A 17,683-nucleotide genomic window follows, 5' to 3' on the forward strand; every position below is an offset into this window, starting at 1 on the left:
AGAGAGCCAGCCAGTTGGGATCAACCACAGTACGCTGCTCTCAGCATATTCAAGGGCAGCCCTCCTTCCATATTAACTGGCTGATAATAAGGCAAGCAAATAAAAACAGCTGAGCGAAGCATTATTTTGTAAAGACTGACAATCTGTTATCCTCATAGAGTTTTAAAGTTACAATCTGTGTTTTATCCAATTCTCCTAGGTTTCTGACAACCACCTCTTATCCTCTACCAATTCATCCTCTTCGAAAGCCCCTTAAATGCAGAGGTTCATCCTCTAGTAATGATCTCTTTGGGGCAACATTTGTACCCCTAGTGCCAGGCACATTTCATGGGTTCACACACACTCAAAATTTTTATTTGATCAGTTTACCCGACATCCTCAGTTCTACCACAGCCTTCTTTTCCTTTCTCACATAGTAGTCAGCCTTTATATTTTCTTTCATTCTTAGGGCTTCAACTATCACCGCTATATGGATAGTTTCCAATCTACGTCCTCTAGTTCTAAGAGTTCTAAGCACAAATTCCTAAATGACTACTAAATTAGACCTTTTCGCATAGCTGGGCCCAAATCTTCACCCTCTGCCTGAATCACACAAGACCTCTCACTACACCTTTGAACATCCTCTGGGCCCCACTTCTCTGCTCCTCCCAATGCTGCCTCCTCATCCTGAGATGCCTTCTTCTCAGATTTGCATGCTGAAGTTCTACACATCACGCACTGCCCTAACCGAACTACATCTCTTTCCCAAAAGCCTCTGAGAACCCAACAGCCATGGTGGGCTCCTCACTCCTCCGTGGTATGCATTTGTACTTTACTACAGCATTTTCCAGAGATTTCTCTTCATATCTGGCTTTGCAACAGAAGGAAAACCAAGCTTTACTATCCACAGATCCAGCATACAGCCTAACACATGGCTGGCTGTCCACTTTGCTTCTGAAGTAAGTTGGATGGAGGCAAGAATAAAAGTGGGAATGGAAGATATAGAAATGATATACCCCAAAGGAAAATACTTATTCCTAATTTGATGCTTACAAATTTAACATAAAAAATTCTCTAACAGAGCATGTCTTTATGACATAAAATCAAGTGCACATTCTTTACTTGAACCATGATAAATCAGCATTATTTTTTAATAGAGTAGGCAATAAAGAGAGAATGGAATCCGAAGAGATACCTACCTACTCTCTCACTCTGTAATGCAGCAGCCTGATTCATATAAAACACACCGATTTCATTTCTAATGTTACCCATTCTCTTCAATACTTGTACATAGTGTTCTGGATTTTGGCTTTTTAAGTCACTAAACTGCAAGATTTCATTAGCAGCTTCATAACATTTACAACTAACTGAAAGTTGACTTTCTAAGTCTGTAGACAAATCTGTGGCCCATGCAAATCCTGTGAAGAAAAAAAGGAAATATCAATGCGAGTCATGTGAATCTTCCTTCCTTATATCTCAGTATCAAGAAAGTCAGAAAAAATGTAGTACAAGCACACAAACATTCAATGAATACAATTTCATTGTAAAAAAAAAACTCTAAATATTTAATTCTAAACAAGAAAATCAGAGAAATTCCAATACAGTAATAAAGCACACTAAGATTCAATGAACACAACTAACTTCTTAAGTTTCATAGTAATGATCTCAAAATGTATTTATGAAACTATTTTCTTGGGACATTAATGACTGATTAAAAGAAATGGTTTCTTACCTATAAATACCAAATAATTCCCATCATCCAGATTTTTACTTGTTTATTAAGGTAATAATAAGGTATACTTGTTTATTAGGTACCTACTGATACAAAGTAAACAGTTCTTTTTAATAAATGCAAATATTTCTTGAAATAAACTCTTGGTTGCTACAAGAAATTAGTAATATGCATTATGGTTTGCCAGGGTTAAGTTTAAGGCCCTGAGAAATTTATTGGATGAGCCCTCATACTTCTAACTACCATCCAGGCGAAGAGGAGTAAAGAGGCACAGGGCTCAAAACAGGTGAAAAAAACAGCACTTCTGCCCATAACAATAAAACAAGTGAGAGAATAGCACTCTCTAAGAAGTACTTTAAATGAAACAAATATAATGGGAGTGGTAAAAACATATTGAGGACTTTCCCACTGTGTTATTTTAAAAAAGACTCCCTGGAAACACAGGAAAAGGGAAGAAAAGACCAAAAAATTAGGAAATAATACCTTTCCCCCAATATATTTCTCTAGCTATTAACTGTCCAAAACTTTTCTGGGGGGGCTGGATAAACAATTTAAGGGGGCGGATATAAGCAATTTAGGAACACATTGAAACAATTCTACGGCACTTTCTGAAGACTTATGTTCTATCTTGTTTTCTACCCAAACTGCAGGGTACTTATGTAATAATAGTCCTGAGCTAAGAGGGACTGTCCACTGCTGCTCTGGATTAAATGACTATTTCCCAGTGTTAAAATCTGACAACCTCACAATAGCAATATATTTTGTAAGTCAGCTGGCTATGAACCAGTTTTTCACAATGGTCTCTATCTTAGCTCCCAGGAATCATTTAGAAGGTAATTCATCCATTTTCACCAACTATTATCCCTTTTCAAAAGAAAAACCATAGTCTGGTTAGCTAACTAAAAGGAAGGTTACCTAGAAAAACCTCATGAAAAGAAGAGTGTAAAAATTCAACACAATTGTCTTCAGCTTATTCTAGCTGTATAATTATTATTATAAAATATTTCAAAAGCATTTTATATATTAATATTCAGGATAGTGCTCAATTTTAAAATTAAGAAATCAAATAAAACACAAAAAATACCAAAACACTGAATATTCTGGCTACTCACACATGCATGAACTGGACTAATAATCCTAAAGTGAACAGAGGTATGTCTCACTACCATACCTTGACAGCTGGACTCTCTGTGGAGGCTGTGTAATATCTCTTGATCTTCTTTTGTTTGATAATTAAACTCTTCAAGGTGTGCTGCTCTATTATTTGCATTTTGGGCTAGCATTAATTGGATATCACCGCAGAGTGTCAAATATTGAGAAAGAAACAGCAGCACTTCAGAAAGCATATTGGTGCAGAGACAGCAGTAAGTATCTATTTGGAAAGTGTGGGAAGGAAAAAAAGACAAGCGCATTAAAAATGAATAAACACAGTAAACATTAAGAAAATTTGTTACCAGCTGAAAGCTCTGCACCACTGTATCTACTCTCTGTCACATAACACATAAGGCTCACATATTTCAAAATAAAGAGGTAGTAAGCCATTCAGAGAAGAAACTAAAATACTAGGTAACATACTCAGGATTAGGAAAAGTTGTTCTAAAATGAACTTTTACAACAGAGACTGGACTAAAATCTCACTGTGATTCAGATATCGTCTCTGTCCCCCTCCCCCCAACATTTCTTCAACCTTATTCAAGTGGCTTACCATGGCTCTGCAGAGCTAATTTAATGTATCGTAATGCCCTTCCATATTTCTGAAGACTCATAGCAGCATCAGACAAAACATAATAGGCCTTTGATGATTTGAGAATCAGTTGAAGTTTCATTTTATGTTGCCAAGAACCAGGGATCATTCCAGACTGACTGGAATAATTACCCTTCTGAAGGGAGCCCACTGTGACATGAGGAAAAAAGCAGCACAGTTTATTTGAATATAAGTCTCAATATAAAAAATACTTTCTGGTTATTGATAGAAACACTTAGACTCAGGTACTATTGCTAAAACAAAAATGATAAGAACTATGTTTTACTTCTCAAAAGAAAGAAAGAAAGATGATGTAGAGTTTCACTTAGAATTTTTGAAGATAAACTCCATCTCTGCATTCGTCAACTTTCTCATTCTCTTTCAGGGTCAAACACAACTAAACTCATCACTGACATTTACCCTCATCTGCCAGTTCATGTCATCCTACCAAAAAATTATCTTCCTAAAGCACGGTCAAACTTTTGTTCTAAAGCATTAAAATGACTTCTAACCACTTAAATCACATCTGAACACCTCAGGCCACTTTGCAAGATACAAGTTTTCTGTTCTGTCTTACTTCCTCCTACTCCACTTGTATCACACATCAGCCAAAGTATGTTACAACTTGTTTCCTGCCTATCTGCTTATTTTCCTCTTATCTTAATTTGCTGTCTTCTCAGGAATACTCTTCATTTAAAGTCCAGCCCTTTTTCATACTACCTTTTTCATTCAACAAATAATCACTTCTGTGCCAAGCTCTGTGCCAGGCACTAGAAAGGGCAATGTGAAGTTATAGGATCCCAATGACTGCAGATCTCACAGACTAGAGGTGGAGAGGGGCTGATAAAATAAACCACAACAAACAAGCTAAGTGCAATTACAGTGGGGAGAAAAAATACCATGAGAACATGCCCTTCTCTCAGCTATACAATTCAACACACGAGTCTTTGGAGGCAACGAAAGTATTTAGTCTCTGCTATGCTTTTATTTGTATATGTATTTTATTTTCCTTTGCTACTATATTATATAAATTCCTTAAGGCTGAAGAAACATGTTTTATAAATGAAAAAAAAAGAAAAAAACCCTGAAGAGTGTTCAGTGTTCTGAGAGGCACTTTAAGAAAACTAAAGATGAAGTTCTCACTCACAATTGTGTCTGTGTAACCCTTCAACAGAGGTGACTATAATATAAGACAGACTTCAGTAAGTGCTCACTGCAGAAGTGGGAAGGTGGGGATGAAGGCGATAAAAAAGTTACTTCAGACAAAAAATACCATGAAAAAGGCACAGAGCTGTCAAAGTCTTGCTGTGGTTCTCCTCGCTGCATGCAGGTTTCAGCCTGGCACATGGCAAATACTACATAAATGCTGGGCAAATAAATCTTTCTACTCCCCCACTATTTCTGTTCATGAAAAGAAGAAAGGTAAAAATAATACTCAGCATTATTTCAAACATATAGGCTTTCAAAACCTTTTTCTAAACCACTGAAACTAATTAAAGGGAGCAGTGGTAGGGGATAAAGTTGGAAAAAGAAATACAACTTAGATGAAAACAAAACAAAAAACAATGAAGTGATGCTCCTGAAGAACAAATTAGGGAACTTAAAAGTGACTTTCCACAGTTTATTCAAGGACCATCAAGTAACAAGAGCTAACACTTCTATGGTGCTCATTATATGCACTGTTCTAAACACTTTATCTAATTAACCTATTTAATCCTTACGACAATCCTATAAAGGGATACTGTTATCTTAATTTAGGAAGAGAGAAAATGAGTCTTAAAAAGGAAGAATCAGCCAAAGTATGTTTCTACTCATAGCAGTACAAAATATAACGAGCCTTTGACGATTGAAAACGAGGCAGTCTGGTTCCTAAGCCTGTAATTTTAAGCCCTCTATTGCTTTTACTGGAGCAGCTTTCTTAGGAGAACCTTCTAGGCCAAAGGAGCTCGTTCCCACAGTGGGTAGTGGGAAGAATCAGGATCCTTATGTTCTTATTAGAAATATCTATAAAGGATCACAATTATCCTCCTTTGTTTTAGATTTGAAATGAAAGGGCATTTCCTGTACTTCTCATTTACATGATATCCTTTTTCTAAATTCCTTTTAGTGGATGCCTTAATATAAATTTGCTGTTAATAAAAGCACCAGTATATTATTCTATTGTAAAGGCCTTATTTGCACATCAATTCAACTTACTTTTGTCCAAAAACAAGGCCATCTGCTTCTCCAGACCCTCAGGAGCCCCCCTTGAAGATTCATCTTCATATTTTAATGGGATTGGGGTATTGGGATCAGCTGCAGGAAGGTCGCTTTCTTTTTTAATGCTGCTATCCACAGATTTTAAACCCTTCAAAGAAGGAAAAATATTTACTACATACTTAACTGAAGGTCAACCGAAAGCCAAACATAAGGCAGTATCTGGACTACTGAATAAATTTAGGAAAACTTATATATTTTTTTAAATTAAATTTTTAAATAAAACTTTTAAAATTAAAGTTAATGGATCACATAGAACGTTACATTAAAAAAAAAATGAGGTTCCCATATAACCCACACCCCACTTTCCCATCCCCATCATTTTTGTAAATTGTTTTTTGAAGATACATACATCACAGAAAAGGTTACATTATAAAAAACATAAGAGGTTCCCGTATACCCCCCATCCAACCACCCCACTACTCCCATACCAACAAAACTTATATTTTGAAAACAGACTTTAAAAACGAAGTTTGATCTGAAAGATTTGGGAAAAATAAATTTGATTTTCACTTTATGCTTAAGAAAAAAAAATCACAACAGAATATCATTCAGAAACCACTCAGCAAGTGCTATTTGCATATTAAGTGCAAATTTTACTCAAGATTAAATTGAAACTTACCTCCAGAACATAGCTAAGTACAAGCCTACAGCGTTCTTCTGTGTCATGGCAGACTGGAAACGCACAGCTAGGCTTCAGAAACAAATATTTAAAATTATTAACATATTACCAATACAACAAATTCCACAGCTCTCACCTGGGAATTACTAAAGCGCTACAAATCAATAATTAAGAAATTTGTTCACGTACTCAGCTTAGTGAAGTATCTGATACCCAGGTTATATACTGCTTTTGTTCCAGGTTAAATTGTTAGAAACATTAACGAAAAAAATGCTTAACAAAAAAATCTTACAGTATATATGATGCTTTAGGTAGGTAAAATTAAAAAAACAATTTTTTTGTGATAAAAAAGAATATTAGTGCTGTTTTAGATAAAGTGTACCTCAACTAACAGGTCAGTTCAATTCCTAATTAGCATGGATACTTGGTAACACACAAATAACAAAATTAATTTAGTAGTAAGTTAACAAGCATCACCAAGGTTCTCACTGTAATTTATATACTTAATTAAGAGCAAAACCAGAAACAACCTCCATCTATTAAGTGACTACTGTGAGTAAAGGCCTCCGACAGGCATTTCATTTCACTGCATCTTGTAAGGTTAGCATTACTATTCTCAGGTACAGAAGAGCAGCAGGCACAGATGTTAAGTAATTTGTTCAAGTACAGCATAAGTGAGTAATAGAGCTGGGACTCTGAAGCCTATGCTGATTCTCAGTACTTCAAAAATTCATCAACTCTCATACCACAAAGCTAACTAAAGACATGTTCATATAGAATACACAACTGCATTTTTTGAGAGCTTCAGATCCTCAAAAAAAGTGCTGTCTCTGTAAAAAAGTGATACAAGCATACCAATACAAATCTGATGATCTAACTGAAAAGTCTTGGGTTACAATGCAGTTTCCCAAATACACATGACTTTTGCAATAAAAACTTCATTTATAACCAGAAATATATATATTTGCTCCACACTGTGGGGTTCAAGCTGAAAATGAACTGAAATTTACATGGACAATGAAAAGTCATTTAGACAAATGGTTAGTGAGAAACCCTTGTGTGTTCTAGCCAACAGAGACGAAAGAAGAGTGGCCATACCTCCAGGGAGCTTACATTCTCATGAAGGGATACAGACAAACATAAAAATAGGAACTTCAGGTACAGGTGAACTCCAGGAAGGAGATAAAAAGAGAGCAATGCAGGGGTAAGGGAATGAAGAAAGCATGCTCTGGCTAAAGTGGTCAGGGAAGGTTTCCTTGAGGAAGCAACCCTTCCACCAAGACATAAGGATTAAGATCTGGGGAAAGATAGTTCCAGGCAGAAGCAACAGCAAATGCAACGGCCCTGAGCTGAGAATAATCTTGATGCATTTGAGGAAAAGAAAAAAGCCAGTGTGGCTAGGGTAAATCAGGGGGAAGACGAAGGAAGAGAAGTTCAGAAAGACAGGCAATATAGTACGGTGAAAGAGAGGTGTCCTTGCAAAAACTTACTTGGATAAGTTTTAATCTGAAAGTTAAACTCAGAGCTTAAACCAAGAGATTATTAGTAAATGTGACTGAGTTTCAGTTCAGGAACAGCCACAAGTCACGTAAGGCTGATCTGGATCAAATCACAGAGAGACAGGACTGCAAAGTAATTATCATTTAGAAACCTGAAATGGAATTAAATATCTGGAGAAAGATAGATGACAGGAGAACAGTCAACAGAACACACACCAAGAGAAACCTAAAGGGCAGGAAGCTGTCAGGGTCCGTCTGGCCCTGACCAGGCCCCAGCTGACATGACCATGGCTCACGCAGCATAGGGCCCGTGCCTGCCTCTCTCTACTGTAACCCAACAAGCTGCCCCTTCTGCACTCTGGTTCTCTGCTCATCATGCAACCTCCATAGTTTATGTCTCAGCAAGATGAAAACCTCAAAGAACTATTTTTAATACACTTTCAACAATTGTAACAAAGGTAACTACTGTGTGGTTTTTTTTTTTAAAAAGAATTGTACAATTATAAAAAAGTACTATCATCAATAGTAACAAATGTTCCACATAGGGAAGTAGATGTGGTTCAACTGATGGAGCATCCGCCTACGATATGGGAGGTTCAGGGTTTGGACCCAGGGCCTCCTGACCAGTGTGGTGAGCTGGCCCACACACAGTGCTGCCACGCACAAGGACTGCCATGCCACGTTAGCAGGGATGCCTGTGTAGGGGTGTCCCACATGCAAGGAGTGCGCCCCACAAGGAGAGCCGTCCCGCACAAAAAAAGTGCAGCCCGCCCAGGAGTGGCACCGCACACATAGAAAGCTGATGCAAGCTGATGCAAGATGATGCAACAAAAAAGAGACACTGATTCCTAGTACCATTGAGAATGCAAGGGGACACAGAAGTACACACAGCAAAAGGACACAAGAGAGCAGACAATGGGGGTGGGGGGGGGTGGGGGATGGGGGTAAGGAGAGAAATAAATAAAAATAAATATTAAAAAAAAAGTTCCACACCAAAGCAAGGTATTGATGGTGGGATGGTGTAATCCTGTATTTTATGAATGACTGTACTGCAAATTCACAACTTCTCTAATTAAAAAAGAAAAGAAAACAAAAGAAAAATCCCACAAAGAAGTGCCACAGTGACGGAAGTAGATGTGGTTCAAGCAATTGGGCTTCTGCCTACCACATGGGAGGTCCCGGGTTTGGTTCCTGGTGCCTCCTGAAGATGAGAAGGTGAGCTGGTGCAGCAGGCAGGTGTGGTGAGCTGATGCAACAAGATGACACAATAAATGAGACAAAGAGGAAAGACACGAGACACAACAAAGAGAGCTTAGGTGGCTCAGGTGATTGAGTGCCTCTCTTCTACATGGAGGTCCCGGTTCGGTTTCTGGTGCCTTCTAAAGAGAAGATAAGCAGACACAGACAGCATACAGCAAATGGACACAGAGAGCAGACAGTGATGGCAAACAATGAGGGGGGTGGGAGGAGATAATTAAAAAAAAAAAAAAAAAGAAGTGCTACAGTGCTACAGTGATTGGATATGACTCATGACTATACTGGAAAGGAACCCTCCCCCCCATCCCAGGAAATATTAATTGGTTCACATCTGGTTCACAAATGAGCCCACCACTGTAGGTCAGTTACTCTGCCACAATTACAAAACCAAGTTTTAGAAATCATAAAGTTGAGGATTATAGGATTATTAGACCCTTGACCATGAAAAATTTATTGAAATAAGGCTACTTTGTGAGACTGCCTGACAAGCTAACTGTATTCAATTAGCATCTGTTTGTTTTTCCATTGATAACATTTTACCAACATGCTTACTCTGATTTGATGAATGGATTTGTATTTTTCTGGAACTGACAGTTCTCCAACAGACTTAATTATAGCAACTGCTTTGTTATCATCCGATGGATCAGAACTGGTACTATAGGATCCATTTTCATCGCTGTCTGCCATTTCCTCCTCTTCTTCACTGTAACTTTCATCAGAGTTCTCATTTAAAGGAGATTCTGAACTTTCCTCTTTTTTAGGTTCATCCAATTGGAAAAGTTCTGAAAGCATGTAATTAGCTGAAGCAATAATCTTATAAAAATGGAAAAAAAAATGGATAAGTAACTCATCAAAATTAATCTAGAGAGGCATGTATTTTACTACTGTGCCAATAAATTTGGGGAGGAGGTCTACTACTAGGCCGTTTTCACCAAATAGGCTATAAAACACACAGAAATTTTCCTAATTCAAAGTTACAAATACCCTGGTATGATCTGTAAAATCCTCATGGGTTGAAATGTTCTTTACTTCCTGAAAACATTCCATCCCCAGCTCTCTTTCAAAAAACTGGCAAGTGTTTTCACTGAAGACAGACAAAACCTTTTATATGTAGGGTCCTAACTAAAATAGATAGAATCCTATATCAAATGAGAAACTCAAATTTCTCTTTACAAATACATCTGAACTAATGAAAGTTTATCTTTACCAGGCACCTATTATTTACTATACAAGGTGTGTGTATAGCAAACACAAGCTAATGAGGGCAAAGTCTACCCTGATGACTGTAAACTTGGCATTTATGTGTCACCATTTATCTCCTTGTATTATTAAGAGAAATCAAGGACACTTAACACCCTTTTTTTTAACTTTCACATAAACCATTCAAGTTCCACTAAACAACACCATCTCAATCAGCAATTATTTAAGTCAGATACTGTTTTGCCATTTTTGTTTGAAAATTTTTTCCGTGAGTTTGGTTTCTAGGATAGTCTATATACCCAACCGGATGTGGCTACAATCGAAATTAACTCGGGGTTTTTTTTTTATACATACATTACATATCTTTTCTGATTTAAATAGGATACCTTTATACAGAAATTCAGCAGTGAAATCCAGAAAATTGAGAGTAAAGGTAGTATAAAATTGTGGGAAGCACAACAGAGTACTTTAAGAGATGCTTTTATATACTGAAATGTGAACTTTATTTATACTAACAAAATAACAAGGTCCATTAATGTAAATGTATCTATTGAAAGATTAAAGGTAGTTTTTCACCTTCTATTAGTGATAAAGAAAAACCAGATAACTTGTTAGAATTATACAACATAAATTAATACAACAGCACTGTCCAACAGAAATGAAATGTAAGTCATACATAAAATTTTAAATGTTTTAGTAGCCATAGTAAAAGTAAAATCTGGTGAAATTAATTTTAATATATATTTAACCTACCACATATAAAGTACTTCAACATGTAATATGTATATACATATATACACATACACTAAATCTTCAAAATTTAATATGTAGTTTATACTTATAGCACATTTTAATTCAGGTTAGACACATTTCAAGTACTCAACAGCCACATGTAGTAAATGGCTACTGTATCAGACAGAGCAGTTACAGAATATGAATTAGGAAACTTTATTTTCTAAACCAACAATTTTCTATAGGAATGCTAGAAATTTTTTTTTTCAGGAGGTACCAGAAATTGAATCTAGGACCTTGTACATGGGAAGCAGGTGCTCAACTAATGAGCTACATCCAGTCCCCTAGAATTTTTTTAAGAGAACGTAAGTTAATCGTACCTGAGGATGCCTGCCTTTGTCCAACAACTTAACACAATTAAGGAGCAATGTTCTGATAGTCCCATAGTATTTCTTATTTTGATTCTTCTTCATCATCATGTTACAAGCAACCCTAAAAAAAAAGGTTTAAACCAACTTTAGTCCCATTCATCATTCTCTGCCAATCAAGTCTAGGAATGCTCTCTTCTTTCCAGTAGAACAAGGGGTATAAGAAACAACTAAATACTGTACTTTACCCCATAAAGTTTACACTATGTTTTCACAGTAAAGTTGAGTAATATTTGGTACAGTCCACACTTTTATTTTAAAACTATGAAAATCTAAAAGTATTTAAAAGTCTTGGTTCAGATAACGTAGCTGTATGCTTTAAAAATGCATAAGACTACTTCATCTTAAAGCACTCACTTGTATAAAAGAATTGCCACTGGCATTGTGAATGGATTTTGGTATTTGTCTTCAGTTTCTTCACAAAGAGTAGTGAGATCGTAGAGCTTCACTATATCACTGCCACTTGCTGAAAGGAAAAACAAACACATCTCATTTTTCAATAGTTACCCAAAACAATTACTGTTCATTTAAGAATTAGCTTACCTTTAAATAACCAATAAGTATGCCCTTCTTTGGTACAATTAGATTTCAGAAATGATAATATATTCTGTGCAATGTCTTTTATGACTTTAGTAGAAAAATTAGAGTTTTCCAAATTGGGAATCTCTTCTGTCTTTATCATTTCATACTTCTGTAAAACACAGAAGTACAGCTTAAAAGAAAACCTAGACAGCAACACTTCTCTTATTAAGAAAAGCAACCAAATACATAAACCCTGCAGTAAGTGATCTATACAACATAAAATGGGTTTAAACCAGTGGTTTTCAATCTTTTTTCTGCTCTAATATTCCAAAGGAAATGATTTGCCCCCATCAGTTATGGTGATTTACTTACAGGAGTAAACACGAAGGAAAAATCCTTACCAAAGTTAGAATCAGATTTAAGTATGATCTTTTTCTGTTCTAACATTACATGGAACAAATTGCATTGTATATTTTCTTGTACTCTATCCTTATCAAAATATACATATCTACCTCTTGCTTTCCCCAGCTAGGGTCGTAGCTTAAAGGAAGAAAATCAACTGAAAGCATTTTCACTAGACATTTTCTTTTGCCTTGAGCTACAGACTATTCCTTTAGAGATAAAGCACAAGGGGATGGAGGCAGCAGTAAGAGCAAAAGGGGCTTGAGAGAAAAGGCTGCATGGACATGGCTACCACTGTTTTTAAAGGGCCTCCATATTTTTTTCTAACTTGGCTTACGTTCCCACTTCCCTAAATGCCTCTGACCACATTTTCCAAAGTATTTAAAGACTAGAAACTCCAAATCAGTAAGATAAGACCAAACACAGACACCTAAAGTTGGTCATCATCCTTCTTGGTTCATCTAAAGTCCCCAATGCTGTTTATAATCTCCTGTCTTAAAACACATCCCTCCCAGATTCTATACTGCACTTTTCTGGTTCTCCTGCTCACTCTCTCTGAAGGTTCCCCCTTTTCACCCATATGGGGAAAGGCTCCAATATTTGCTCTTAAGATTCCCTTGGTGATGAACTCTTAACAGTATCTAAGACAGAGTGTACCCCAGTTTATTTCTCTAGCTCCAGCCCCTCTAATGGCTACAATTCCAAAAGGCTCACTGGACATTTTTTATGCTTTCCTCAAACTGAACACATGCTGAAAACAAATGTCACCTTCCCTGCCTAAACCAATTTAATGACCATTTCAGTTAATGAGTCAACCATTACTCTAGTTCCTGAACCCTGAGTTCCCATTAACTATTCCTCCCTCTACTTCCACAACATCTCACACCATGTCCCCCCCACCCCATTTTCTCTAAGTGCTGCCACTTAAATTGATATTATAACAGTGGTTCTCAATAGAGTGCACAAATCAGAATCATCTACAAAGCTTTCTAAAAAGATAAATGCACAAATTCTAGAATACTGGGGGCCCAAGCAAGAATAGTTTTTAACAGATTAAGAATCACTGGGTTGGCATATAAGGGTTCTTAGAAGTACGCCTCAACCAGATTTAGACTCAAATACCGGCACCACCATGTTCAACGCTGTGACCCTGGACAACTTACTTGGGTTCCATGACCCTGAGTTTCCTTCCAGCATATGGGGATAAACAGTGTACAAAGTAGCTAAGACCAAATACGGTAATGCATGTAATGTGCTTAGCAGTGTCTGGAACAAAATAAGCACTCAGTAAACGCTGTTACCAGACAATTTTCAGTACTTCCTCTGTAGTATAAGAGCACTATACTACCTGCAAAAGTACCAGCTTTCCTGTCTCCAAGTCGTCCCTGCCTATCCTCCATGCTATCTCCAAATTAATATTCCAACATAAGAAATTTCACCCCCCAGGTGCAAAACCTCTGATTCAGATTTCCAACTGAATCAATTCTAAATTCCTTATCTCAGCATTCAAGACCCTTCATCAGTATAATATGGGGGCATTCTCAGGTCTTGGAATTACCCTGAGTGACACTGCAACAACAGACACAGGCCATTATATATCCTGCCATCATCTACAAAATTGAGTGGGAAAGAGTGTAAACTACAATGTAAACTATAATCCATGCTTAGTGGCAATGCTCCAAAATGTGTTCATCAATTGTAATACGTATACCACACTATTGAAAGAAGTTGTTAATGTGGGGAAAAGTGGGAGGTGTGGTGAGTGAAGCATATGGGAATCCCTTATATTCCTAAATGTATTATTTTATGTAATCTAAGTATCTTTCAAAAATAAATAAATAATAAAAAAATTAAAAACAAAAATCTGACCATTTGGTTGTGACTTTTCTAACCTTATTCCCAACAACTGTGCTACATGAATTCTGTATCCACCTAATGGGATTTATTATCACTCCCCATTCACAGACCAACTTTAGTCTTTTAAAATCCATGTCATTCAAGACAGTTAAGATGGCACTTCTTCTAGGAAGCCTTTCATAGCAAAACAGAAGTAATCTCACCCTTCTCTGGTCATTAAGACTTCTGTGTGCATATTACACTTTTACTTACCTATCTCCTTTTTTTCTTTGCACATCTTTATTTCTCATTAGATTATGTCTTTCTGAAAACTGACCAAACCTTATCTCTACTTCCCCCAACATTTATAATGGTGACAAAGCACCTCATAAATAGTACATGCTCAAGAAGAACAAGCTAAATTAATTATCTATTTTATGCACTATTCTCTGTGGCCTTTTTCTCCCCCTAAAACTTTGTATATATTTAGTCGATATTTGTACATTGAATAAATACCTCCACAGTATAAACACTTTCAGGTAATTACTATGATGCCTTGCATTAAAAATTAATAAGGGAAGCAGATATGGCTCAAATGGTTGAGTGTCTGGTTCCACCATGGGAGGCCCCCAGGTACCGTACCCAATGTCTCCTAAAAACGAAAAAAAAACAAACCAAAGAAAAATCCAACTTAAGGGAGCTGACGTGGCTCATTGGTTAAGCACTAGCTTCCCACATGAGGCCCTGGGTTCAATTCCCAACCCCCAGTACCTCAAAAAAAAAAAAAAAAGAATTAGAATTCTATGGCTACAAATGTAGGTTTTAATCTATTTATGATCTTCCTTCCCATAAATTCCCTATGATATTACACTCTTGTAACATCCAGAATTCTAAAATCACCAACTTAAATGTAAAAAACCTTCAAATTTCAGGTTTTTTCACTGCTGTCTTCCCTCCCAAAAATATACTTTAATATTTAAGGGTCTTAAAAACCTTTGTGGGGTATTTTCTGCATCAATTTGCATTTGAAAGGTTAGAAAACAGTCACGTTTATCTTACCTGTACAATTCCATTCACATGGAAACACATCACGAGCTCTGGCACATTGCATATCAAGTTGTCCAACCAATAGTCAATTCCAGTTAGCACATTAATTGGTTTGTTGTTATCCCTAAAAATATACATTTCTAGTGTTATTTGATATAATTAAGATGTTCCATAACGAATCACCTGAGACTTTCCCCCCATGTAAATACTTTAATCTATTCTCCCTAGATGGAAAATGATGTATATGGTTTCTTTCCTGATAATTTTGCATATGTAGCTCAGTGGTTGTGTTATCTTTAACATCTCTCTGTAAACTGTGTATTTCTAATTGGATCTCCAGAAGAGTTTATAATAAGCCTAGAAGGAAAATGACCACAGCAGACTATGAGCACATTGCATGCTCCTCAACAACTTAAGGTGAAAGACTGACCATGATACATGATGCCCAAGTCAGAATCCACATTGGTCAATATGAATAAATATAGCTGGAGCATTAAGGAAAATGCTCACCATTAGTTAACAGGAAGCTGGTGAAACATCTCATTAAGGAATTAAATAAATTCTATTATATTCTCATAAGCAGCAGATTCAGACATAAGTCCACCAGACCTGTGACTCCCTTCAATTAAGGCCTGCAAAAAGACTTAGCTATGGGGCTTTCAATATTTACAATAGCTCCTTCCTTATTGTGGCCATTTCAACTAGAAGGGGAAGGAGAATGAAGAAACCTAGAAAAAGAAGAGGATGCCCAAATTGATAAGTGAAAGCAGCTGGGACTCTTTCTAAAGAAGAGTTTAAATAATTTAAGATGAAGGAGGGATACAATTTTAGTTTACCTGAGACGTAAACTAACTGCTGGATATCTGCCACCACCGAATATAGGCATGTTAGAGCCAACCAACATATGTATATCTTCAAATGTCCATAAAATATTCCGGACAAAATCATTTTTAAGACCCTTCGATTTAAAGTAAAATAGAAAAGATTATAATAAACAAGAGATCCATAATTTCCCCCCAAGATCAACAGAAAGAATAGGAAAAGAAAAAGACAAATGAAGCAGTAAATTTAAGTCTATAAATAAGAACTATAAGATCACAGAGATGATTTAAAAAGCCATTCCAAGATCAAGTGGATTTATTCCCCTACCAATTCCAATCTAGAGTAACTCTGAAACAACGAAGCAGACTGGGGATTAGGTGTCTCAGCTTGGATACCATGGAAAGCATACCTGACCGTTCTCCCCGTCATTGAATAAAGGAGTCAGGTTTTGTTCTTTGGGTGCTGAGGCCACATGCCCCACTATGTATGAGGGTTCAAGAGGCTCACTTCCCTGTGAAAAGTGCAAGGATAAGGAGTGATTCTGCTGCCATAATTTCTTAAAAATGGCCTAAACATTCAAAGCATACACCTCAAACCTACTTTTGTGAATTAGGGCTAATATAAATCATTACCTCTCATTTTTGGGTGGCTTACTTTGGCTATAATAAGCTAATCACATTTAGATCTTACTCAAATGATAAGGATTAAAAATTATTTTAAGTTCTCAAAGTTTTTCATTTTTCTATGTGAATTTGAATAATAATGGTTCTTTAAGTATACCGGATCGCGACTGAATTAAAAAGTTCCTAAGAAATCATAACCATATTTTTAAGAGATACTCATCAACATAATGGTTCCTGGTTTAGCATTTCCTAATAGGTGCTTCACAGAACACCAGTCTCTGGCATACTCAGTAAAAATTTTCTAGAGTCAGGTTTGAAAAATGCTACTTACTATATACTCCCCTTTTGGAGTGTAACAATGCTTATTACCATAAAAAAGCTCCTAGGAAAATTATCTACGTCTGAATAATCTGGTGTTCCCCAAATGATTTAGTCTCAGAATACTTTCTGTTCTTAATACATTAGTGGACTACATTTTGGAAAACACTTAGAAAGGAGGACTTTTGACAGTGGGTAAACTAGTTCACTGATTTTCCAACCATTAGGGCAAATGCAATTAAGTGATACCACAATTCCTAAGGGGGCCAAAAAGAAACACATTAAACCATTAATGTCGATGCCCTAATAGACCCCACAAAGGGCATGCGTGTGTATGTGTGTGTGTGTGTGTCTTACTCCAAGAAATTCTATTTCTCATTCTAAACATATGCTGATAGGCTCAGTACCTGCCTACGCCAGTAAGAGTAGACTGCAAACACAGGGGACCCCTCGAATATTTTTGCTGTATCTTGGGTTCTCCCTCAGGAATTCTAACAGAACTTCAAACTCTTAATTATTTCTTTATACAGACAATTTCTCAACCTATGGACCAAGTCCCAGAATCGCACTTGCCAGCTAGTTGCTTTTGTGGGAGCTTAGATTCTGTATTAGTGTTCTCAATAAATATCTGACTCAAGATTATACCAAAGATACCTCCTCAACC

At 36.6% G+C, this 17,683-nt stretch overlaps 1 protein-coding gene across 3 annotated transcripts in view; it reads right to left on the reverse strand.

Annotated features, from left to right (window-relative positions):
- Positions 1-17,683, reverse strand: part of EDRF1 (erythroid differentiation regulatory factor 1) — a 43,427-nt gene that overhangs the window by 16,816 nt on the left and 8,928 nt on the right. For 2 of the 3 annotated variants that reach the window (XR_011648977.1, XM_058298164.2), the window contains exons 7-18: positions 16,488-16,589; positions 16,093-16,214; positions 15,269-15,380; positions 11,993-12,140; positions 11,807-11,915; positions 11,402-11,513; positions 9,642-9,902; positions 6,334-6,405; positions 5,652-5,802; positions 3,417-3,605; positions 2,883-3,083; positions 1,179-1,397 (exon numbers count right to left, since the gene is read on the reverse strand). Coding sequence is in view for 2 of the 3 variants with exons in the window: in XM_058298164.2 (XP_058154147.1) it covers positions 1,179-1,397; positions 2,883-3,083; positions 3,417-3,605; positions 5,652-5,802; positions 6,334-6,405; positions 9,642-9,902; positions 11,402-11,513; positions 11,807-11,915; positions 11,993-12,140; positions 15,269-15,380; positions 16,093-16,214; positions 16,488-16,589 (1,798 nt within the window). In the remaining variant the exon portion in view is untranslated. The remainder of the gene's footprint in view (positions 1-1,178; positions 1,398-2,882; positions 3,084-3,416; positions 3,606-5,651; positions 5,803-6,333; positions 6,406-9,641; positions 9,903-11,401; positions 11,514-11,806; positions 11,916-11,992; positions 12,141-15,268; positions 15,381-16,092; positions 16,215-16,487; positions 16,590-17,683) is intronic. The other variant, XM_058298165.2, reaches the window with a different exon arrangement.

The sequence above is a fragment of the Dasypus novemcinctus genome, chromosome 6 (genome assembly GCF_030445035.2).
Source record: "Dasypus novemcinctus isolate mDasNov1 chromosome 6, mDasNov1.1.hap2, whole genome shotgun sequence".
NCBI classification, from domain to species: domain Eukaryota; kingdom Metazoa; phylum Chordata; class Mammalia; order Cingulata; family Dasypodidae; genus Dasypus; species Dasypus novemcinctus.